The sequence below is a fragment of the Mesoplodon mirus genome, assembly GCF_964341445.2.
Source record: "Mesoplodon mirus genome assembly, chromosome: 4".
In the NCBI taxonomy this organism is placed as follows: Eukaryota; Metazoa; Chordata; class Mammalia; order Artiodactyla; family Ziphiidae; genus Mesoplodon; species Mesoplodon mirus.
This window is the reverse complement of record NC_138979.1, coordinates 36987358-37010375: the sequence shown is the minus strand read 5'-3', so window position 1 is coordinate 37010375 and position 23018 is coordinate 36987358. Positions and strand designations below refer to the sequence as shown.

Genomic DNA, 23018 nt, shown 5'->3' with positions numbered 1-23018 from the left:
ATCTCTAAAATCACAGTTGCATTTGGTTACTAATAAATTCAGACAGAGGGTATGGGTATGAGTAAGGGAGGAATAAGATACTGGAGACCCAGTGCTTCCAACCACTTGTTGCTGGAAGTATATCCTAGTATGACAATGAAAGAGTCAGATTCATCTCGTTAAGAATAATGTACTATTATCTAGACTTTAGGTAATGTTAATGATTCAATTTATTTTATATTTATACTCCATTATCTCCAGAAAAGACACGAGATAGCTTACATAATTAAGCCCCAAATAAGACAGAACTACAATGACTCAATTAAATAACCAAGTGGTAATTCTCCAAAAATGAGTTGCTAAATTAGGTTTTTAAATCCCTAAGAGTACGAGTACAAGGATAGGGAAGGAAGACAGTGGAGAAAAAAAAGTCAGTACTATTTGTCACTTTAAGAGATGGCATTAATATACTCAGAATTCCTGAAGTCTATTTAGAAGTGATATTTAAAGGTCAGCAGGAAACATGGAAATAATTAGTGATGCTTCTATACTGACACTGAAAACATGCTGCAGAAAAATTCTTAATTTGTAAAGATGATATATAATCTTGTAAATTAACAACTAAGTATCAGCCCTGATATACCAAAGTAAAGAATGTAAGAAGATAGAAGGATTTCAGGAAAATAAAGTATACTGAAACACTTTCTTAACAGATGTGCCAAAAATAAAGCTCACATAAACATTTCATAGAAAAGTCATGAGCCCTTTGGGATCTGAATGGAAAGTGCCTAACAAGGTTTAGAATTTCTCACAACTGAGAAAGACTAACAAATTTTCTTCCAGGCCCTCTTCTGGAAAAGAGTAGTGTCTAAAGGAATGATATATCAGTTATTAAACATTTCAATTTTTCTCCCAAGTAATGCCATGCAAGTCCATGCCTTGAAAAGAAAAACTGTTACCTGAGCACCACTACAATTGGACTTTCACTTCCAGTTATGACCATTAACCCCTTCCAGATCATTAGTGCCGAGGAGACAATCATTCCAAAATTTAGGACTTGATAATAGAGCTGTAAGAACAAGAGAAGAGATCAGATCCATAATTATCCTCACCTAGGAAAGCACTGAGTAGTATCAACTTTAAAGTTTTAGGTAGTACTATTAGGGCACCTGAAGTTCTAAGAAACTCTTTAAAATACTGTAATAATTACACCATCAGCATCCCAGAACATCCCCACCCACTCACCCAAAGAACCCTGCTGTTTTGTTTGCTAAAACACATTACATTTATATAACGTTATTTCCAGAACTTTTCACATAAATTATTTCATTTGGGCTTCACGACCATTCCGCTTAAATTCAATCACATACATGACAGATACCAGCCAAGAGCAACACACCTCTGCTTCTAAACTCTAATACTTACTTTTCTACAATACTTATCCCTTGATAATTATGGGCTATTCAATGACGTTTAACTTGACCCCTCATTTTACAGCTGAGGAAACTTAGTCTCAGAAAGGAAATGACTTATCAAAGTCATACAGCTTGTCAGTCACATAGTTAGGACTTTGAAGGTCAGCCTTATGTCCTACAAAATTTACACTGCTCAACAAATTATAAAACTCTATGACTTAAATAAGCAAATATAATACTAGAAAGGTATTTCAAGTGAGGGAAACATATGAGCTAATTGTGTTGGACTAATGCTGGATAATGAATAAAAGTAGAGAGGATGACTGGATACCATGGCAGATAGTTCAGGAGAGGAAAAGATGGTGCTGGACAGCAGTGACAGAAATCTGAAAAAGCATATCAAGCTCAGGTTATGAAGATCCTTGAATGTACAACCGAAAATGTGAACTTAAAAAGACAGCCATAAAATACTTTAAAGTGAAAAAATAGAAGTTTCAAAACTATGTCCAATGTAAGTTCACTTTTGTTATTTTAAAAAATATATGTGCTGGGACTTCCCTGGCAGTCCAGTGATTAAGACTCCACACTTCCACTTCAGGGGGCACAGGTCATGGGTTTGATCCCTGGTCGGGGACTAAGATCCCACATGCCGTGTGGTGCGGCAAAAAAAAAAAAAAATTTATACACACACACACACACACACACACACATATGAGCATATGCGCATTCTACAAGACAACTGTTACAGTCTTCAAAAATTCAATGTCATGAAAATAAAGGTGGGGGACTGGACTAAAGAGACGTAATAACCAAATGTAATGCATAAACTCTGGTTAGATCTTGGTTCAAAAGAACAAAATGCATATAAGAAAAAACCCTAACTATAAAAGACATTTTGGGGTCAATTGGGGAAACTCAAATTATGACTTAAATAATACTAGGAAATTAGTGTTAATTTTCTTACATATGATAATGGTACTGTGGTATGTAGGACACTGTCACTCGTAAGAGATGCATGCTTAGCAGTAATTAGCTAGTAGTAGTAGTTAGGGGTGAACTGTCATATCTGCAATTTGTTTCAAAGGATTCAGAAAAAATTATATATATATATACACACACACACATACACATAAGTACATACAAAGCAAATATGGAAAAATGTTAAAAACTGTTAAACCTGTGATAGGTTACAGGTGTTTGCTGTACTATTCTTTCAAGCTTTCTTTTTTTTTAGCTTTATTGAGGTATAACTGACAAATAAAATTGTTAAGATATTCAAAGAGTACAATGTGATGATTTGATATACCTTGTGAAAGAATTCCCCCAAGTTAATTTACACATTCATCACCTCACGTATTTACCTTTTTTTTTCTCTTGGGGGCGGGGGTGATACCTTTCAATTTTTCTTATTTTTTAAAGTATAGACAAAACTGAAAGAAAGTAAACTGGTTACACCTGGGGTTACAATACCAGGCAATTTTGTTTCATTTGTTTATCCACATTTTCTTCTTTTCTCCTTTTTAAATTAATTTTTATTTTTATCAAAAGATTACATACACAGAGTCAAGAGATATATAATTTTTTTAAAAAACCCTGCATATCCTGGCCATGGCAGGCCACCCCCAGCAATCATTTTCATTCTTTTACCTATTTTACCCTCATGCTTCTAAAAATTAATTGCTTCTCTTTTCATAAATTTGGAACATCATCTATAAACTATTTATTATGATGAGGATTTTAGCTCTCATACCATTTTCTACTTTCCCCCCTGCAATTAACCCGTTTTTCCTGCATACTCAAAAAAAAGGTTTCAGGTTGCATATTATTATAATCGTATAGTTAATCTCTGGATGCACACACAAGAAACTGGGGACAATGGCTGCCTTTGGAAAGAGGAACTGAAACTCAAGGTGGAAGGAAAATTCTTTCCAATATATATGTGCATGTTTTTTAAGTTCTTACTAAATGCAAGTATCACCTATTCAAAAATAAGTTGTTTAGGTTTTTTTTCTTAAGTCCACGTTAATGGCCAGAACATACTTCCAATGAAGTATGACATATTCTATCAACATAACATCATGCACAAAGGAAGAAAGAAAATATGGACGTCTTTTTTTTTTTTTTTTTTTTTGCGGTACTTGGGCCTCTCATTGTTGTGGCCTTTCCCGTTGTGGGGCACAGGCTCCGGACGCGCAGGCTCAGCGGCCATGGCTCACGGACCCAGCCGCTCCGCGGCATGTGGGATCTTCCTGGAGCGGGGCACGAACCCGTGTCCCCTGCATTGGCAGGCGGATTCTCAACCACTGCGCCACCAGGGAAGCCCCGGACGTTTTCTTACGGACACTTAGAAATACCTACTGTTCTTTGAGTAATATAGTAATATGACTATACAGGTGTGCTTTGAAACCTAGTTTGACACTCCCATTTATGGTGAGAAAACTGAGGCACAGAGAAGCTAAGTGATGCACTCATGGCTGCACAGCTCTTGGCAGGCAGAGTAGCAACTAAAACTTAGGTCTCCTAAATTCCATCTCAAGACGGTAGCTTTTTTGTTTTTTAATAGATCTTTATTGGAGTATAACTGCTTCACAATACTGTTAGTTTCTGTTGCGCAACAAAGCAGATCAGCCATATGCATACACGTCTCCATATCCCCTCCCTCTTGAGCCTCCCTCTCATCCTCCCTATCCCACCCCTCTAGGTCATTGCAAAGCACCAAGCCGATTTCCCTATGCTATGCTGCTGCTTCCCACCAGCCAACTATTTTACATTCCGTAGTGTATATATGTCAATGCTACTCTCACTTCGCGCCAGCTTCGCCCTCCCACCCCATGTCCTCCAGTCCATTTTCTATGTCTACCTCTTTATTCCTGCCCTGCAACTAGGTTCATCAGTACCTTTTTTTAAAAATTCCATATATAATTGTTAGCATATGGTATTTCTTTTTCTCTTTCTGAGTTACTTCACTCTGTATGACAGACTCTAGGTCCATCCACCTCACTACAAATGACTCAATAACTTTTTATGGCTGAGTAATATTCCATTGCATATATGTGCAACATCTTTATCCATTCACCTGTCAATGGAAATTTATGTTGCTTCCATGTCCTGGCTATTGTAAATAGAGCTGCGATGAACATTGTGGTACATATCTTTTTCTGAATTATGGTTTTCTCAGGGTATATGCCCAATAGTGGGATTGCTGGGTCATATGGTAGTTCTACTTTAGTTTTTTAAGGAAACTCCATACTGTTTTTCATAGTGGTTGTATCAATTTACATCCCCACCAACAGTGCAAGAGGGTTCCCTTTTCACCATACCCTTTCCATCATTTACTGTTTCTAGATTTTTTGATAATGGCCATTCTGACCAGCGTGAGGTGATACCTCATTGTAGTTTTGATTTGCATTTCTCTAATAATTAGTGATGTTGAGCATCTTTTCATGTGCCTCTTGGTCATCTGTATGTCCTCCTTGGTGAACTGTCTATTGAGGTCTTCCGCCCATTCTTTAACTGGATTGTTTTTTCGATATTGTGTTCCATGAGCTGTTTGTGTATTTTGGAGATTAATCCTTTATCTGTTGTTTCATTTGCAAGTATTTTCTCCCATTCTGAGGGTTGTCTTTTTTGTCTTGTTTATGGTTTCCTTTGCTGTGCAAAAGCTTATAAGTTTAATTAAGTCCCATTTGTTTATTTTTGTTTTTATTTCCGTTACTCTAGGAGGTGGGTCAAAAAAGATCTTGCTGTGGTTTATGTCAAAGAGTGTTTTTCCTATGTTTTCCTCTAAGAGTTTTATAGTACCTGGTCTTACATTTAAGTCCTTAATCCATTTGGAGTTTATTTTTGTGTATGGTGTTAGGGAGTGTTCTAATTTCATTCTTTTAAATGCAGCTGTCCAGTTTTCCCAGCACCACTTATTGAAGAGGCTATCTTTTCTCCACTGTATGTTTTTGCCTCTTTTGTCGTAAATTAGGTGCCCATATGTGCACAGGTTTATCTGGGCATTCTATCTTTTTTTTTTTTTTTTTTTTTAAAGATCTTTAAATTTATTTATTTATTTATTTTTGGCTGTGCTGGGTCTTCGTTTCTGTGCGAGGGCTTTCTCTAGTTGCGGCGAGCGGGGGCCGCTCTTCATCACGGTGCGCAGGCCTCTCACTGTCGCAGACTCTCCTGTTGTGGAGCACGGGCTCCAGACGCGCAGGCTCAGTAATGGTGGCTCACGGGCCTAGTTGCTCCGCAGCATGTGGGATCTTCCCAGACCAGGGCTCGAACTTGTGTCCCCTGCATCGGCAGGCAGATTCTCAACCACTGTGCCACCAGGGAAGCCCTGGGCATTCTATCTTGTACCACCGACCTATATTGTTTTTGTGCCAGTACCATACTGCCTTGATTACTGTAGCTTTGTGGTATAGTTTGAAGTTGGGGAGCCTGATTCCTCCAACTGCATTTTTCTTTCTCAAGAATGCTTTGGCTATTCGGGGTCTTTTGTGTTTCCATATGAATTGTAAAATTTTTTGTTCTAATTCTGTGAAGAATTCCATTGGTAGTTTGATAGGGACTGCACTAAATCTGTAGCTTGCCTTGGATAGTATAGTCATTCTCACAATACTGATTCTTCCAATCCAAGAACATGGTCTATTTCTCCATCTGTTTATGTCATCTTCGATTTCTTTCATCAGTGTCTTATAGTTTTCTGAGTACAAGTCTTTCGCCTCCTTAGGCAGGTTTATTCCCTAGGTATTTTATTCTTTTTCTTGCAATGGTAAATGGGAGTGTGTCCTTAATTTCTCTGATTTTTCGTTGTTCGTGTATAAGAATGCCAGAGATTTCTGTGCATGAATTTTGTATCCTGTAACCTTACCAAATTCATAGATAAGCTCTAGGAGTTTTCTGGTGGCATCTTTAGGATTTTCTATGTATAGTATCATGTCATCAGCAAACAGAGACAGTTTTACTTCTTTCCAGTTTGTATTCCTTTTCTTTCTTTTTCTTCTCTGATTGCTGTGGCTAAGACTTACAAAACTATGTTGAATAAGAGTGGTGAGAGTGGACATCCTTGAATTGTTCCTGATCTCAGTGGAAATGTTTTCAGTTTTTCACCATTGAGTATGATGCTTGCTGTGGGTTTGTCATATATGGCTTTTATTATGTTGAGGTAGGTTCCCTCTTTGCCCACTTTCTGGAGCCTTTTTATCATAAATGGGTGTTGAATTTTGTCAAAAGCTTTTTCTGCATCTATAGAGATGATCATATGGTTTTTATCCTTCAGTTCGTTAATGTGGTGTATCACATTGATTGATTTGCATATACTGAAGAATCCTTGCATCCCTGGGATAAATCCCATTTGATCATGGTGTATGATCCTTTTAATGTGTTGCTGGATTCTGTTTGCTGGTATTGTGTTGAGGATTTTTGCATCTATATTCATCAGTGATATTGGTCTGTAATTTTCTGTTTCTGTAGTATCTTTGGTTTTGGTATCAGGGTGATGGTGGCCTCACAGAATGAGTTTGGGAGTGTTCCTTCCTCTGCAATTTTTTGGAAGAGTATAAGAAGGATGGGTGTTAGCTCTTCTCTAAATGTTTGATAGAATTCACCTGTGAAGCCATCTGGTCCTGGACTTTTATTTGCTGGAAGACTTTTAATCACAATTTCAATTTCATTACTTGTGATTGGTCTGTTCATATTTTCTATTTCTTCCTGGTTCAGTCTTGGAAGGTTACACCTTTCTAAGAATTTGTCCATTTCTTCCAGGTTGTCCATTTTTTTGGCATAGAGTTGCTTGTAGTAGTCCCTTAGGATGTTTTGTATTGCTGTGGTGTCTCTTGTAACGTCTCCTTTTTAATTTCTAATTTTATTGATTTGAGTCCTCTCCCTCTTTTTCTTGATGAGTCTGGCTAATGGTTTGTCAATTATGTTTATCTTCTCAAAGAATCAGCTTTTAGTTTTATTGATCTTTGCTATTGTTTTCTTTGTTTCTATTTCATTTATTTCTGCTCTGATCTTTACTTCTTTCCTTCTACTAACTTTGGGTTTTGTTTGTTCTTCTTTCTCCACTTCCTTTAGGTATAAGGTTAGATTGTTTATTTGAGATGTTTGTTGTTTCTTGAGGTAGGATTGTATTGCTATAAACTTTCCTCTTAGAACTGCTTTTGCTGCATCGCATAGGCTTTGGATTGTCGTGTTTTCATTGTCATTTGTCTCTAAGTATTTTTAAATTTCCTCTTTGTCAGTGATCTCTTGGTTATTTAGTAACGTATTGTTTAGCCTCCATGTGTTTGTGTTTTTTACGTTTTTTCCCCCTGTAATTGATTTCTAATCTCATAGCGTTGTGGCCAGAAAAAACGCTTGATATAATTTCAATTTTCTTAAATTTACTGAGGCTTGATTTGTGACCCAAGATGTGATCTATCCTGGAGAATGTTCCATGTGCACTTGAGAAGAAAGTGTAATCTGCTGTTTTTGGATGGAATGTCCTATAAATATCAACTAAATCTATCTGGTCTATTATGTCATTTAAAGCTTGTGTTTCCTTATTAATTTTCTGTTTGGATGATCTGTCCATTGGTGTAAGTGAGGTGCTAAAGTCCCCCACTATTACTGTGTCACTGTCAATTTCCTCTTTTATAGCTGCTAGCAGTTGCCTTAGGTATTGAGGTGCTCCTATGTTGGGTGCATATATATTTATAACTGTTACATCTTCTTCTTGGATTGATCCCTTGATCATTATGTAGTATCCTTCCTTGTCTCTTGTAACATTCTTTATTTTAAAGTCTGTTTTATCTGATATGGATATTGTTACTCCAGCTTTCTTTTGATTTCCATTTGCACGGAATATCTTTTTCCATCCCCTCACTTTCAGTCTGTATGTGTCCCTAGGTCTGAAGTGGGTCTCTTGTAGACAGTATATATGTGGGTCTTGTTTTTGTATCCACTCAACGAGCCTGTCTTTTGGTTGGAGCATTTAATCCATTCACACTTGAGGTAATTATCGATATGTATGTTCCTGTTACCATTTTCTTAATTGTTTTGGGTTTGTTTTTGTAGGTCCTTTTCTTCTCTTGTGTTTCTTACTTAGAGAAGTTCCTTTAGCATTTGTTGTAGAGCTGGTCTGGTGGTGCTGAATTCTCTTAGCTTTTGTTTGTCTGTAAAGCTTTTGCTTTCTCCATATAATCTGAATGAGATCCTTGCCAGGTAGAGTAATCTTGGTTGTAGGTTCTTCCCTTTCATCACTTTAAATATGTCATGCCACTCCCTTCTGGCTTGTAGAGTTTCTGCTGAGAAATCAGCTGTTAACCTTATGGGAGATCCCTTGTGTGTTATTTGTCATTTTTCCCTTGCTGCTTTCAGTAAGTTTTCTTTGTCTTTAATTTTTGCCAACTTGATTACTATGTGTCTTGGCATGTTTCTCCTTGGGTTTATCCTGCCTGGGACTCTCTGCGCTTCCTGGACTTGGGTGGCTATTTCCTTTCCCATGTTAGGGAAGTTTCCCACTATAATCTCTTCAAATATTTTCACAGGTCCTTTCTCTCTCTCTTCTCCTTCTGGGACCCCTATAATGCGAATGTTGTTGCATTTAATGTTGTCCCAGAAGTCTCTTAGGCTGTCTTCATTTCTTTTCAGTCTTTTTTCTTCGTTCTGTTCTGCACCAGTGAATTCCACCATTCTGTCCTCCAGGTCACTTATCCGTTCTTCTGCCTCAGTTATTCTGCTATTGATTCCTTCTAATGTATTTTTCATTTGTTATCGTATTTTCGTCTCTGTTTGTTTGTTCTTTAATTCTTTTAGGTCTTTGTTATATATTTCTTGCATCTTCTCGATTTTTGCCTCCATTCTTTTTCCGAGGTCCTGGATCATCTTCAGTATCGTTATTCTGAATTGTTTTTCTGGAAGGTTGCCTATCTCCACTTCATTTAGTTGTTTTTCTGGGGTTTTATCTTGTTCCTTCATCTGATACATAGCCCTCTGCCGTTTCATCTTGTCTATCTTTTTGTGAATGTGGTTTTTGTTCCACAGGCTGCAGGAATGTAGTTCTTGCTTCTGCTGTCTACCCTCTCCTGCCACTCCCTTCTGGCCTGCAGAGTTTCTGCTGAAAAATCAGCTGTTAACCTTATGGGGTTTCCCTTATACGTTATTCGTTGCTTTTCCCTTGCTGCTTTTAATATTTTTTCTTTGAATTTAATTTTTGTTAGTTTGATTAATATGTGTCTTGGTGTGTTTTTCCTAGGGTTTATACTCTATGGGACTCTCTGTGCTTCCTGGACTTGGGTGACTATTTCCTTTCCCACGTTAGGGAAGTTTTCAACGATAATCTCTTCAAATATTTTCTCAGACCCTTTCTTTTTCTCTTCTTCTTCTGGGACCCCTATAATTCGAATGTTGGTGCGTTTAGTGTTGTCCCAAAGGTCTCTGAGATTGTCTTCAATTCTTTTCATTCTTTTTTCTTTATTCTGCTCCTCTGCAGTTATTTCCACCACTTTGTCTTCCAGTTCACTTATTCGTTCTTCTGCCTCAGTTATTGTTATTGATTCCTTCTAGTGTATTCTTCATTTCAGTTATTGTGTTGTTCATCTCTGTTTGTTTGTCCTTTAGTTCGTCTAAATCTTTGTTAAACATTTCTTGTATTTTCTCAGTCCATGACTCCATTCTATTTCCAAGATTCTGGATCATCTTTACTATCATTACTCTGAATTTTTTTTCAGGTGGATTGCTTATTTCCTCTTCATTTATTTGGTCTTGTAGGTTTTTACCTTGCTCCTTCATCTGTGATGTATTTTTTTCCGTCTCTCTCTTTTTTTTTTTTTTTTTTTTATTTGTGTTCCTGTCTTACTGGTTGTTTGGCCTGAGGTTTCCAACACTGGGGTTTGTAGGCTATTGGGTAGAGCTGGGTCTTGGTGCTGAGATGAGGAACTCCATGAGACCTCACTCTGATGAATATTCCCTGGAGTCTGAGGTTCTCTTGTTAGTCCAGTGGTTCAGACTCAAGAGTCCCACTGCAGGAGCTTTAGCCGGACCCTGGGATCATGAACCAAGATCCCGCAAGCCGCCTGAGGCATAGAAAACAAACAAACGAACAACAAAAAAAAAAAACGGAAAAATAACAAAGTAAAAAATAAAATTAGACTAGGAAACTAATAGATACGTTAGGAAGAATATAAAAATAAAAGTATAGATGAATCAACAACCAGAAGGTACATCAATGCCACAATAGTAAAAAAGAGGAGGGGAAAAAGAAAAAGGCAGGGTGAGGCCTTGGCTCTGGAAGGCAGGGCCTAAGCAGGGGCGAGGTTTGGGCGGTGGGTCGGCCAATGCTCAGGACCCACAGGGCTGGAAAAGGCCCTGGGGGCTGTGGGGGGTGGGGCTCAGGCTCAAGGAACAGAAGGGGTCCAGGCGTGCCCCCACCTCTGGTCTCAGAGGGCAGGGGACCTCACCTGGGAGCCCAGCAGGCTCCCTGGTCTTGATTGGGTAGGGCAATCGCCCTCCGCTCCTATCTTGCTCCTCCCGGAGGGCCCCTCCCACTTGCCTCTCCTGATCCCCCAGGCCTCCTTCCTATTCCCTCAAGGACCCACGTGGCCTGGAGGGGGCTCTGGAAAGCAGGGGACCCGCCTGGGAGCTTAGCAGGCTCCCTGTGCCTGAGTGGGCAGGGCAACCACCCTCCACTCCTCTCCTGTTCTTTCCGGGGGCCCCTTCCACCTGCCTCTCCTGATCTCTCCAGCCTCAGGGGTGTTGATTCTGTCTGGCCTCCACTTCTCCTCCCCCCTCAGTCCCCCTACATCCTACCGGTTCACTTTGGGGTTCCTTCCGTCTCCTTGGGCGACAGAGTCCCCCACCAGCAGCTGGCAGGCACCCTAGTTATAGGGAGATACTAACTCCACGTCTTCCCACACCGCCATCTTGACTCCACCTCAAGACGGTAGGTTTTTAAAAGACAAAAAATAGTTTTTTTTATTCCAAAAACAGATTTGAGGAAGTAAAGTGGGAGAGGCTAAAAGTAGGAAAACTAGCTTCTAAGAAGAGATTATGGTCAACCTGTGGATCAGCAGTCAGGAATTCAGCTAAAGGCTCTATTTTCCAAACCTCCCATGCTAAAAAAGCCACCTATAGTACTGGTTAGGACAATAGATTATGGGCCCCGATCCAGAATCACTGAAGGAAGGGCTGTGGGATTCCATAAAAACTACAAAATATAGTTTCATGATTCCTTATTTAACACCCTTGGGGGTCAGAAATGCTTCGTAATTCAGAATTGGCCAGATTTTGAAAAGGCAACATACCATATAGCACATAACACCCCAAGCAGGCAATATCCCATAATCAACCATATTAATATTTCTCCAGCAAAACATAAAATATTCACACTGAAATAAATAAAACTAAAAATAGCTACATGTCAGCCAGTTCAAATATGTTTTGTTGAGGAAAATCTTTCCATCTTCAGAAGGGCACAGATGTAGCATTGCCAGAACAGGTGTGCGATATCTAATAAAATAACTGTTCTTCTTTTTTTTGGCCGTGCTATGCAGCGTATGGGATCTTAGTTCCCAACCAGGGATGGGACCCGTGCCCCCTGCATTGGGAGTGCAGAGTCTTAACGACTGGGCTGCCAGGGAAGTCCCTAAAATAACTGTTCTTTAAAAGAAAAATGAAAGACTTAAAAATCGTAATTTTCTCTGTCCCTGCAAGGAGGTCACTATAATTACCCTTCTCTTTTTCTTCAGACATGTAATACTACTTTTTGCTACAGAATCATTGTTGTGAAATGCATCTAATCATCAAGATCATCCTCATCATTCTTATTAGAGAAAGAGGTTAAAAGTCTCTCAATACATGTAACTGGCAAATGTTCCTTAAAAAGTGCCTGTTTGCATACTGCAAAGTCAGTCTGTGAGCCAAAACCTAGACAGAAGCACACTATTTGCTAAAACAAATATTCTACCTGAGCAAGTTTGAAAATGTCCTATTTTTCTATTTCTTTTCTCCCCTTTTTTGTGACAAAAATCTTTACTGAAAAGACAAATATATTGCCTCCCTAGCCCCTGCTTTCTTCACCACTATATCTGAATGCTAATGAATATACAGAATCAATGTACAGAAAGAAGTGCTTTTTTGGGTATTGGCAGAAATAAGGTGGCAGCTACCAAACCTTCTCATACCATTTGGCCACATCAAGCTAACTATTAATAAGACATTGTGACATATGTAGAATAATAACCACAGAACTGAATAGCCCTATTATTTTTTCTAAGAAGTGACTGGAACATTATATCCCTCAGTGTTCAAGGTGTAACTAGAAAAGAATGTTATTAAAACCAGTCAAGGGCTTCCCTGGTGGCGCAGTGGTTGAGAGTCTGCCTGCCGATGCAGGGGACACCGGTTCGTGCCCCGGTCTGCGAAGATCCCACATGCCGCGGAGCGGCTGGGCCCGTGAGCCATGGCCGCTGAGCCTGCGCGTCCGGAGCCTGTGTTCCGCAACAGGAGAGGCCACAACAGTGAGAGGCACGCATACCACAAAAAAAAAGATATTACATAGAGCTTTGACTGGTTTTATTTTTATTTTTTTGAAGTAAGTCAGAAAGAGAAAGACAAATACCATATGATATCACTTATATGTGCAATCTAAAATATGGCACAAATGAACCTATGTACAAAACAGAAACAGACTCACAGACATAGAGAATAGACTTGTGGTTGCCAAGGTGGGGAGGGGGAGGGAGAGGGATGGATTGGGAGTTTAGGGTTGGTAGATGCAAACTATTATGTTAAGAATGGATAAACAACAAGTTTAGCATACAGCATAATGTATAGCATAATGTATACCACAGGGAACTGTATTCAATATCCTGCGATAAACCATAATGGAAAAGAATAGGAGAAATAGACAAATCCATAGTTATAGTCAGAAATGTCAACACCCCCTCTCAATAACTGATACAGCAGGAAGACAAAAAAATCAATAAGCATAGAGCAGATTTGAGCAACACTACCAATTTGACCTAACTGATATTTACAGAACATTCTGCCCAACAACAGCAGATACACATTCCTTTTAAGTACACACAGAACATTCACCAAGATAGACCATATTCAAGACCACAAAACAAGTCTCAATAAATAGAAAGGGATTTGAATTATGCAAAGAGTATTCTCCAATCACAATGGAATGAAAATAGAAATCAGTAACAGAAAAATACCTGAAAAATTCCCCCAAATGTTTAGAAATCAAATAACACTTCTATTCTAAATCACCCATGGTAAAAGAAGAAATCAAAAGAGAATAAAAATACAACATTTCAAAATTTGTGGGACGCACCTAAAGTAGTATGTAAAGGGAATTTTATAGTAGTAAAGGCCTATGTTAAGAAAAACAGAAATGTCTCAAATTATATGTTGTGTTTTTGTTTATACTCAGTTCAAAATATTTTGCAATTTCTCTTGGGATTCTCCTTTGACCCTCGGGTTATTTAGAAATGCACTGTTTAATTTCCAAATATTTGTGGATTTCCCAAATTAAGCTTCCACCTTAAAACACTAAGAAAACCAAATGAAATCCAAAGTAACTCACAAAAAAGAAATACTAAAAATATGAGTAGAAATAAGTGAAACTGAAGATAGGAAAACAGTAAAGAAAAGCAAACCAAAGGTTGGTTCTTTGAGGAGATCAATTAGCCAGACTAATGAGGAAAAAAAGAAAGATATGAATTATTGATATCAGGAAGGAATGAGAGAGGTGACATCACTATACTAATACTTATTAATTTGTACTAATATACAAATATCAAAAGGATAATAAGTATTGTTAATACCTTTATACCAATATATTAATTCTTGAAATACACGCTACCAAAGCTCACTGAAGAAGAAATAGATAGACCTGAACAGACCTATTAAAGAAACTGAATTTACAATTTAAAAACCTTCCCACAAAGAAAAACTCCAGGCTCAGACAGTATTCACTAATCAATTCTACCGAGCATTTAAAGAAAAAAATCATAATAATTCTATGCCAACTCTTCCAGAAAACTGCAGAAGAGGGAATACTTCCCAACTCACTTTATGAAGGCCAACATTACTGATACCCAAATCAGATAAAGATGTTACAAGAAAACCACAGAATGGTATCACTGATATAGACATAAAAAGTATCTGTAACATTTTAGTAAATGTTTAGACCAAACAATATATACCTTATGACTAAGTAGGATCTATCTCAGGATAAAAAGTTAGAGACTTCAACATTCTCTTCTTAATAGTTGATAGAATAAGACAGAAAATCAGCAAGGATATAGAAAACTTGAATACCTCAACCAACTAAACATCTATAGAACACTCCACCCCACACAGGAGAATACACATTCTTTTCAAACAAACATGAAACATCCTCCAGAGACCAGGCTCTAGGCAAATTTTAAAAGGGGACTCATTTTAAAAGACTGTAATCATACAAACTATTTTCTTCAACTACAATATAATTAAATTAGAAATCAGCGCTGGAGAGAAATTTGAAAAACCCCCAAATACATACTTAGAAACATTTTTTCCCAAATAACCCATGGTTCAAAGAGGAACCACAGGGAAATTACAAAATATTTTGAACTGAGTGTAAACAAACACAACATGTCAAAATTTCTGTAATGTAGCTAAAGTACTGCTTGGAGAGAAATCTATAGCTTTAAATACATATATTTCAAAAGAACGACCTTAACCCAATAACCCAAGATTCCACTTTAAGAAACTAGAAAATATAGCAAACTAAACACAAAGTAACCAAGGAAGGAAATAAAGTTTAGAGCAGAAATCAGTGAAATAGAAAACAAATAATGAGAAAAAAATTAATAAAAGCCGAATTCACAGGGGCTTCTCTGGTGGCACAGTGGTTGAGAGTCTGCCTGCCGATGCAGGGGACGCGGGTTTGTGCCCCGGGGCGGGAAGATCCCACATGCCACGGAGCAACTAGGCCTGTGAGCCACAACTGCTGAGCCTGCGCGTCTGGAGCCTGTGCTCCGCAACAAGAGAGGCCGCGATAGTGAGAGGCTCGCGCACCGCGATGAAGAGTGGCCCCCGCTTGCCACAACTAGAGAAAGCCCTCGCACAGAAACGAAGACCCAACACAGCAAAAATAAATAAATTAATTAATAAACTCCTACCCCCAACATCTTCTTTAAAAAAAAAAAAAAAAAAAAAGCCGAATTCACAGAGACAGAAAGTACAATGGTAGCTTCTATGGGCTGGGGGAAGGGGAGAATGGGGAGTTTTTTAATGAGTACAGAGTTCTAATTTTGCAAGATAAAAAGAGTCCTAGAGACGGGTTGTTCAACAATGTGAATGTACTTAACACTACTGAACCCTACACTTAAAAAATGGTTGGGCTTCCCTGGTGGCGCAGTGGTTGAGAGTCCGCCTGCCAATGCAGGGGACATGGGTTCGTGCCCCGGTCCGGGAGGATCCCACATGCCTCGGAGCGGTTGGGCCCGTGAGCCATGGCCACTGGGCCTGCACATTCGGAGACTGTGTTCCGCGACGGGAGAGGCCACAGCAGTGAGAGGCCCGCGTACCGCCAAAAAAAAAAAAAAAAGGTTAAGATACAACAAGGACCTACTGTAGAATACTGGGAACTATATTCAATATCTCTTAATAACCTATAATGGAAAAGAATCTGAAAAAGAATAGATACATATATATTTATGTATAACCGAATCACTTTGCTGTACACCTGCAACTAACACAACATTGTGATCAACGACATTTCCATTAAAAAATAAATAAATAATAGTTTAAAAAATGGTTAGGGTAGAAAATTTTATGTGTATTGTACCACAATTTAAAAAAATCATGTGAAATGAAAGCAATCAGGGACTTCCCTGGTGGCACAGTGTTTAAGAATCCACCTGCCAATGCAGGGGACACAGGTTTGATCACCGGTCCGGGAAGATCCCACATGCTGTGAAGCAATGAAGCCCATGCCCCACAGCTACTGACCCTGCACCCTAGAGCCTGCAGGCCACAACTACTGAGCCCACGCACTCCAACTACTGAAGCCTGTGCACTCTAGGGCCTGCGTGCCGTAACTACTGAGGCCATGTGCTGCAAATACTGAAGCCTGAGCACCTAGAGACTGTGCTCCGCAACAACAGAAGCCACTGCAATGAGAAGCCCCACACACCTCAACGAAGAGTAGTCCCTGATCGCCACAACTAGAGAAAGCCCGCGTGCAGCAATGAAGACCCAACACAGCCAAAAATAAAAAGCAAGCAAGCAACCAGCTACAAATGACTACATTTTATAGGATTCCATTTATACAAAATGATTTCATAAAAGCTAATTGTTGATAAAAATAAAATAAAAAAATAAAATGTCTAGTAAAGGCAAATCATAGAGATACAAAGCAGATTAGTGGCTGCCTGGGGCTGTGAATGGAAACAGGCATTGACTGTAAAAATGCACAAAGGATCTTTCAGGGATGTTGGAAATGTTCTAAAACTGGATTGTGGTGATAGGTGCACAACCCTATAAATTTACTAAAAACCATGAATTATACACTTAAAATGGGTGAATTTTTATACTTTACACTCCAATAAAGCTGTTTTTTTTAAAAGCACATATTCACAAAAGTAATAGAAGAAAATAAAGTAGGAAAGGCCTTGAAGTAAAAGAGGTTTTTTTTTTTTTTTTTTTGCGGTACGCGGGCCTCTTACTGTTGTGGCCCCTCCCGTTGCGGAGCACAGGCTCCAGACGCGCAGGCCCAGCGGCCATGGCTCACGGGCCGAGCCGCTCCGCGACATGTGGGATCCTCCCGGACCGGGGCACAAACCCGTGTCCCCTGAATCGGCAGGCGGACTCTCAACCACTGCGCCACCAGGGAAGCCCTAAAGGAGGTTTTTTAAACTGACCTGAAATCCAGAAGCCATGAAGAAAAGATGGGTAAATCTGACTACCCAAAACAAAATAAAAGAGCAAATAACCAAAAAAAAAATTTGACAACTTTGCATGGTAAATTATACTATAAGCTAAATCAAAAGACAAACTGGGAGAAAACATTTACAATATATACGACAAAAGACTAATAATCTTCCTATAAAGAGCTCCTAGAAATCAATAGCAACAATCCAAAAGGAAAATAGGCAAAGGATTATGAACTGCTAGTTCACGGAAAATGAAATAAAAACAACTCCAAAATCATATGAAAATATGTTCAACCAAACTGATAACGAGGGAAATACAAAGTAAGACTGTCCTGAGATACCACTTTTCATTTATTAGAATGGCGAAAATCTAAAACTCTGAAAACACACAATGCTGGCAAGAGCTGGAGCCTGTGCTCCACAACGGGAGAGGCCACAACAGTGAGAGGCCCGCGTACTGCAAAAAACAAAAAAAACTTCCCTCACTACCTATAGGATAAATTCTGAACCTCTGAGTATACAGGGCCTTCCATAATCTGGCTCTTGCTGTCCTCTCTACCCCTATTTCTTGCTACAAGTGATATTCTAGGCTCAAACCATAATTTAGCTTGTAATGCAGAATATCATAGTCCTTAACAATGCTACTACATGTAGCAATAACTGCATAACCAATCAAAACTAAAAGTTACATATTCTTAATAAGTCTAGGTGATTAAAATAAAAAGTTAGGTTCCCTGTCTTAGTAAGACAATCATCAGCTTCTAGCAGTTCCAACTTAAAAGAGGCTCATTCCGCGTTTTTGACAGTTTCCTATCCCTGAGGATTCCTGTAGCAAGAGAAATAAGACCACCAGAAGCAGTATGCTTTTGGTGGCAGGGCCTACTTGAGGGCTCAATTAGCCCTGGAGCTTTCTATCATAAAGGTCCATGGGGACCTTGATTGGCCCAACATTCTCAGAGTAAACATGTTCACTATATTGATGATATCACAGTGACTAGACTGGGTGGTTGAACCTCATGACCTAGACACCTTAGTAAAACATATATGTGGCCAGAGTGTGAGAAATAAATCCCACAGAAATTCCTATCCCCATGAAAATTCTTGGGGTTCAGTGGCCCCAGTCATGTTAAGATATCCCTTCCAAGACGAAGAACAAGTTGCTGCATCTGGTTCCTGTTACTACTAAGAAACTTAAAGCCTAGTGGACCTCTTTGGATTTCAGAGGCAATATATACCTCATTTGGGTGTGCTACTCCAATCTACTGACCTAGTAAACCAATTTTGATCCAGTTTTGAGGAGGGCTGTGCAACAGGTCCAAGCTCCCATGCAAGCTGTTCTATCACTTGGGCCATAAGACCCAGAAGATCTCATGGTAACTGAAATATCTGACAGATGGAGAGCCTCTGGCAGTCCTACACAGGTGAACAACAGCACAGGTCTTTGAATTTGGGGGCAAAGCCATGGTATCCTTTGGAGAACTATTCTCCTCCTCTCTAACAGCTTCTAGCTAGCTGCTGAATTCTAGAAGAGACTAAACACTAGACCATGGATCACCAAGTTACCATATAACCTGAACTCCTCAGCATGAACTGGATGCTGCCAGATCCACCAAGCCATAAAGTTGGGCATTCACAGCAGTACTCCATCATCCACTGTAAGTAGTATATACAAGATTGGGCTCAAGCAGGTCCTAAAGACACAAGTAAGTTGTATGAGCAAGTGACTCAGATACTCATGGCTCCTACTCATGCTACATTGCTTCTTCTCTCTCAGCTTACACCTCTCGCCCCATGGGGAGTTCCCTATGACCAGCTGACTAAAGAAGACTTTAGGCCTGGTGTTTAGATGATGGTTCTATGTGAACCATCTAGCACCAACTGAAAGTAGACAGCTGTGCCATGACATCCCCATTCAGGGTTCACCATAAAGGATTATGATGAAGGGAAATCCTCCCATGGGCAGAACTTCAAGTGATACAATAATTGTTTGCTTTTCCTGGAAGGAGAGATGGCCACAGGTGTGGATTTACACTGATTCAAGAGTGACCAGCAATTTGGCTGGATGGCCAGGGACTTTGAAGAGACATCACTGGAAAGTTAGAGACAAGAGGTTTGGGGAAAAGGTATGTGGATGGAGCTTTCCAAGTAGGTACACAGAATGTGAAGATATTTGTGTCCCACCAAAGAATTACCTCAGCAGAAGAGTATCTTAATAATCAGGCAGATAAAATTACCTGTTTTGTGGATGTCAGCGGCCTCTTTCCCTAGCCATCCATGTCTTACCCAATGGACTCATGATCAAAGTGGCTGTAGCAGCCAAGATGAAGGTTAGCAATGTGGACTTTCACTCACCAAGACTAGTTTGGTTCTAGCCAATGATGAGTGCCTAGACTGCCAACTGCAAAGACCAACAATGCCACCATTCCTGATACTGGATCACTTCCATCATGGAAGGGGCAGCAATTTCTTCTATCTAGAATAGACTCTGTATATGGATCTGTCTTCCTTGTCTTCAGTATTTCCGTCAAAACCACCATCCATGAACTTACAGAATGCCTTATTCCACATCATGGTATTCCATACAACACTGCTTCTGACCAGGGAACTTATAGGTAATTAAAGCACAACAGTGGGCACACAGTCATGAATTTCACTGGTCTTACTGTGTCCTCCATCATCTTAAATGGCTGGCCTGAAAGAACAGTGGAACAGTAGGCATTATCAATTTATTGTCTCTCAGCACCAAATCCATCCTTCTTTGTGTTACTAGGCTGAGCCTATAAACAGGGGCACCTTTTCCAGTTGGCTCAATGATGTTAGGTTTTATTAATAAAGGCACTGCAGGGCCACAGCAAGGTGATAGAGAGTGGGAGGGGCTTCTCTTCCCATGGAGTGTTTTTATTTCACCCAGTAGCTAGTGGATCTGTGTACTGGAAGTCTCCTATTACTCACTTCAGAGACCATCACAGACTGGCTCCTGCCCACACACACTCTGGCAAATTTCTCAACCTCCCAGCAGGCCAATTCTATTGACAAGCTCCAGCTCACTGCTCTGGCAAATGTCATTGCAAGTCCCTGTGACAGCCACACCCTCTCCAAAGAGGTCTACATCTCAGGTTAAGAAGGGGTGAAGGGGGGTGGAGGGAGGTATTTTGCTAGTTCTTTGTTCACTCCCTTATCCTAGAAGGTAATAACTGTTTTCTGCATACGCTATTTCTGAACACCTTAAGAGTCCTCTTTTACACATTTTAGTGGTTGAGCATCTTTTACCAGTTAACAATTCTTTGTATTTAATTTTTCTCTGTTCAATTACTGGTGTTGTTTCTATCTTCTGAGTGATACAAATGGCCTTTTGAAGACAGCTACAGTACCAGCTAGACAGCAGCAACACTTTTTTGGGCTGGGATAATGTCTAATGTCCTCCAGTATGTGGTATATGCTCTTAATCAGCAACCAGTTTCTTCTGTAAGTAGGATTCACTAGTCCAGAATTAAAGGGAATGGAAGTGACTCCTCCCACTACTACTCCTAATAATCTGCTAGTGAAATTTCTGCTTCCCAGCCTCATAGTTTTCGGTTCTGCTGGTTTAGAAGTTTTCATTCCTGGGAATTCCCTGGAGGTCCAGTGGTTAGGACTTGGCGCTTTCACTGCCATGGCCTGGATTCAATCCCTGTTCGGGGAACTAAGATTCCACAAGCTGCCCAACGCAGCCAAAAAAAAAGATGTTTTCACTCCTAAAGGAGATTTCCTTCCACCAGGAGACACAGTGGTTCCATTAAACTGGAAGTTGAGTCTGCCCCCTCGCCACTTTGGGATACTCACGCCAGTGAACCAAAATGCAGGGAACGGGGTGGTTACTTACTGGCAAAGGGGACTGACCCTGACCATCAGAGAAAAACAGAGGTTTGTTACTACATAATGAGGGAAGTGAATATATAGGAATATAAAGAATCCTCTGAGGCCTTTCTTAGTACTTCCATGTCTTACAATAAAAGTTAGTGAAAACTGTAACAATCCAGTTCAGGCAGGACTCCTCATGACATTACCCTTTAATAATCAAGGTTCGGGTCGCACCGTAATGCAAGAAACTATGACCAACGTAGGATCTTGCTGAGAGCAAAAGGAATGTGGAATGGTTAAGAAGAAAGATGACAGCTACAACCATGTAGCCAATTACAGAAACAAAGGAAAGCTGCATATTAGACAGAAGTATAATCTTGTTTTATGTTTATTTGAAAAGTGAAATATGATTAAAAGCGGTGTATATAACTGCTGAGCTGACAAAGGGTAGACTATAATAGTTTTGAAAACTACAGTAGTTTTGCCAAATTGGCTTAGCTAGAACTAGGCTTCCCCAAACCCCCCTCCATGTATGGTTCTGAATTAGATTTAGCAAAGAGAAATCTGCCCAAGGCCTAGAAGGTGAAAGAGAAGCAGATGCTACTATGCTGAAGGTCACTGTGGTTAGACATGGTGAGAGACAGACATTAAAGGCCTGGCAGAATCCAGTTTGTCCTTGCATTCCCCTGCTCCACATCCAGAAATGAGCTGTAGAGGCAACAGCCTTCCACAGACTTCATTTACTCTCCCTTGGTGTGATTCCACTCCATCAGCCAGATGTGGAATCTAGCCCCAGATTCCATAGCAAGCTTCCGTCTACCCATAACAGTGCTACAGAAGAACTGGTGACATTCTGTTTCTGCATCTCTGTTTTACACTCCTGACTCATCCAGCTTCTCCTACAATTGTATAAAATCTTATTCCTATAATAAATCCCTTAATTCTAAAATATTCATAGTGGTTCTGCTTCCCAGACTAAACCCTGACCGATAAGCCATATTTTTCAGACAAAGCATTCTATCCCCATGAACATCTTCTGTGTTTGGATACTCTACCTCACATCCTTCCTTGAAGTCAGAAAAGACAACTCTTTTTTTTTTTTTTTGTCTACGCTGCGTGGCATGCAGGGTCTTAGTTCCCCGACCAGGGTTCCAACCTGTGCCCCCAGCAGTGGAAGCACAAAGTCTTAAACCACTGGACTGCCAGGGAAGTCTCAAAAGACAACTCTTTTGAAGAAGAGTTATGGTCATAATTTCTGCTTAAGTGGAATTTGTCTTTATTGTTGGAGGCTTGTGGCATCTGGCATGAGAATAAATAATCATGCTTGTCTGTATGTCCATGGACAGAATACTATGGGGGAAAAAGAACCTAAAAAATATGAAGTATCTAAGAACCATAACAAGTAAATGCCTAATCCTTACTATGGCACTGTATTCTAGATTTGCTCAAAGTTATACAGGATGAAGAATGATTTTTGGATGCTCAAGAAGAATATATTCGAGGACAGTAAGTGCAGTTTTTAACATAATTTTACTTGTGATTTCCTTGTGTGTATAACGGAGACTGATGTTTCTACATTGAAACTTGGCAATTTATTACTGAATTTTGATACCCTGCCAGTGATAAAGAGTTTCCTGATCCTAAACAAGACCAGATTAGTTTTCAATAATCAAAAAAACTAATCGATCTGTCCTCTGTGCTGTATATACCTCCTATTTGCAGCACACTTACTCATATTAGGTCCAAGCCTAGGAAAAATCTAGGCTTCTATGTGCTTCACCAGAGGGCCAATTCATTAAAAAAAAAGTTACCAAAGATATCCGGAATTCAATCAGGTATCACTACAATAGCCATTAAGAGTTAAGTGAGGACTTTCCTGGTGGCT

General features: G+C 39.7%; 1 protein-coding gene across 4 annotated transcripts in view; it reads right to left on the bottom strand.

The window, feature by feature from the left end:
- The window catches only part of SEC11A (SEC11 homolog A, signal peptidase complex subunit), a 46211-nt gene that overhangs the window by 18182 nt on the left and 5011 nt on the right, over positions 1-23018 (bottom strand). For all 4 annotated transcript variants that reach the window (XM_082616845.1, XM_082616847.1, XM_082616846.1 and 1 more), the window contains exon 2: positions 939-1048. In XM_082616845.1, coding sequence (XP_082472971.1) covers positions 939-1048 — 110 coding nt within the window. The remainder of the gene's footprint in view (positions 1-938; positions 1049-23018) is intronic.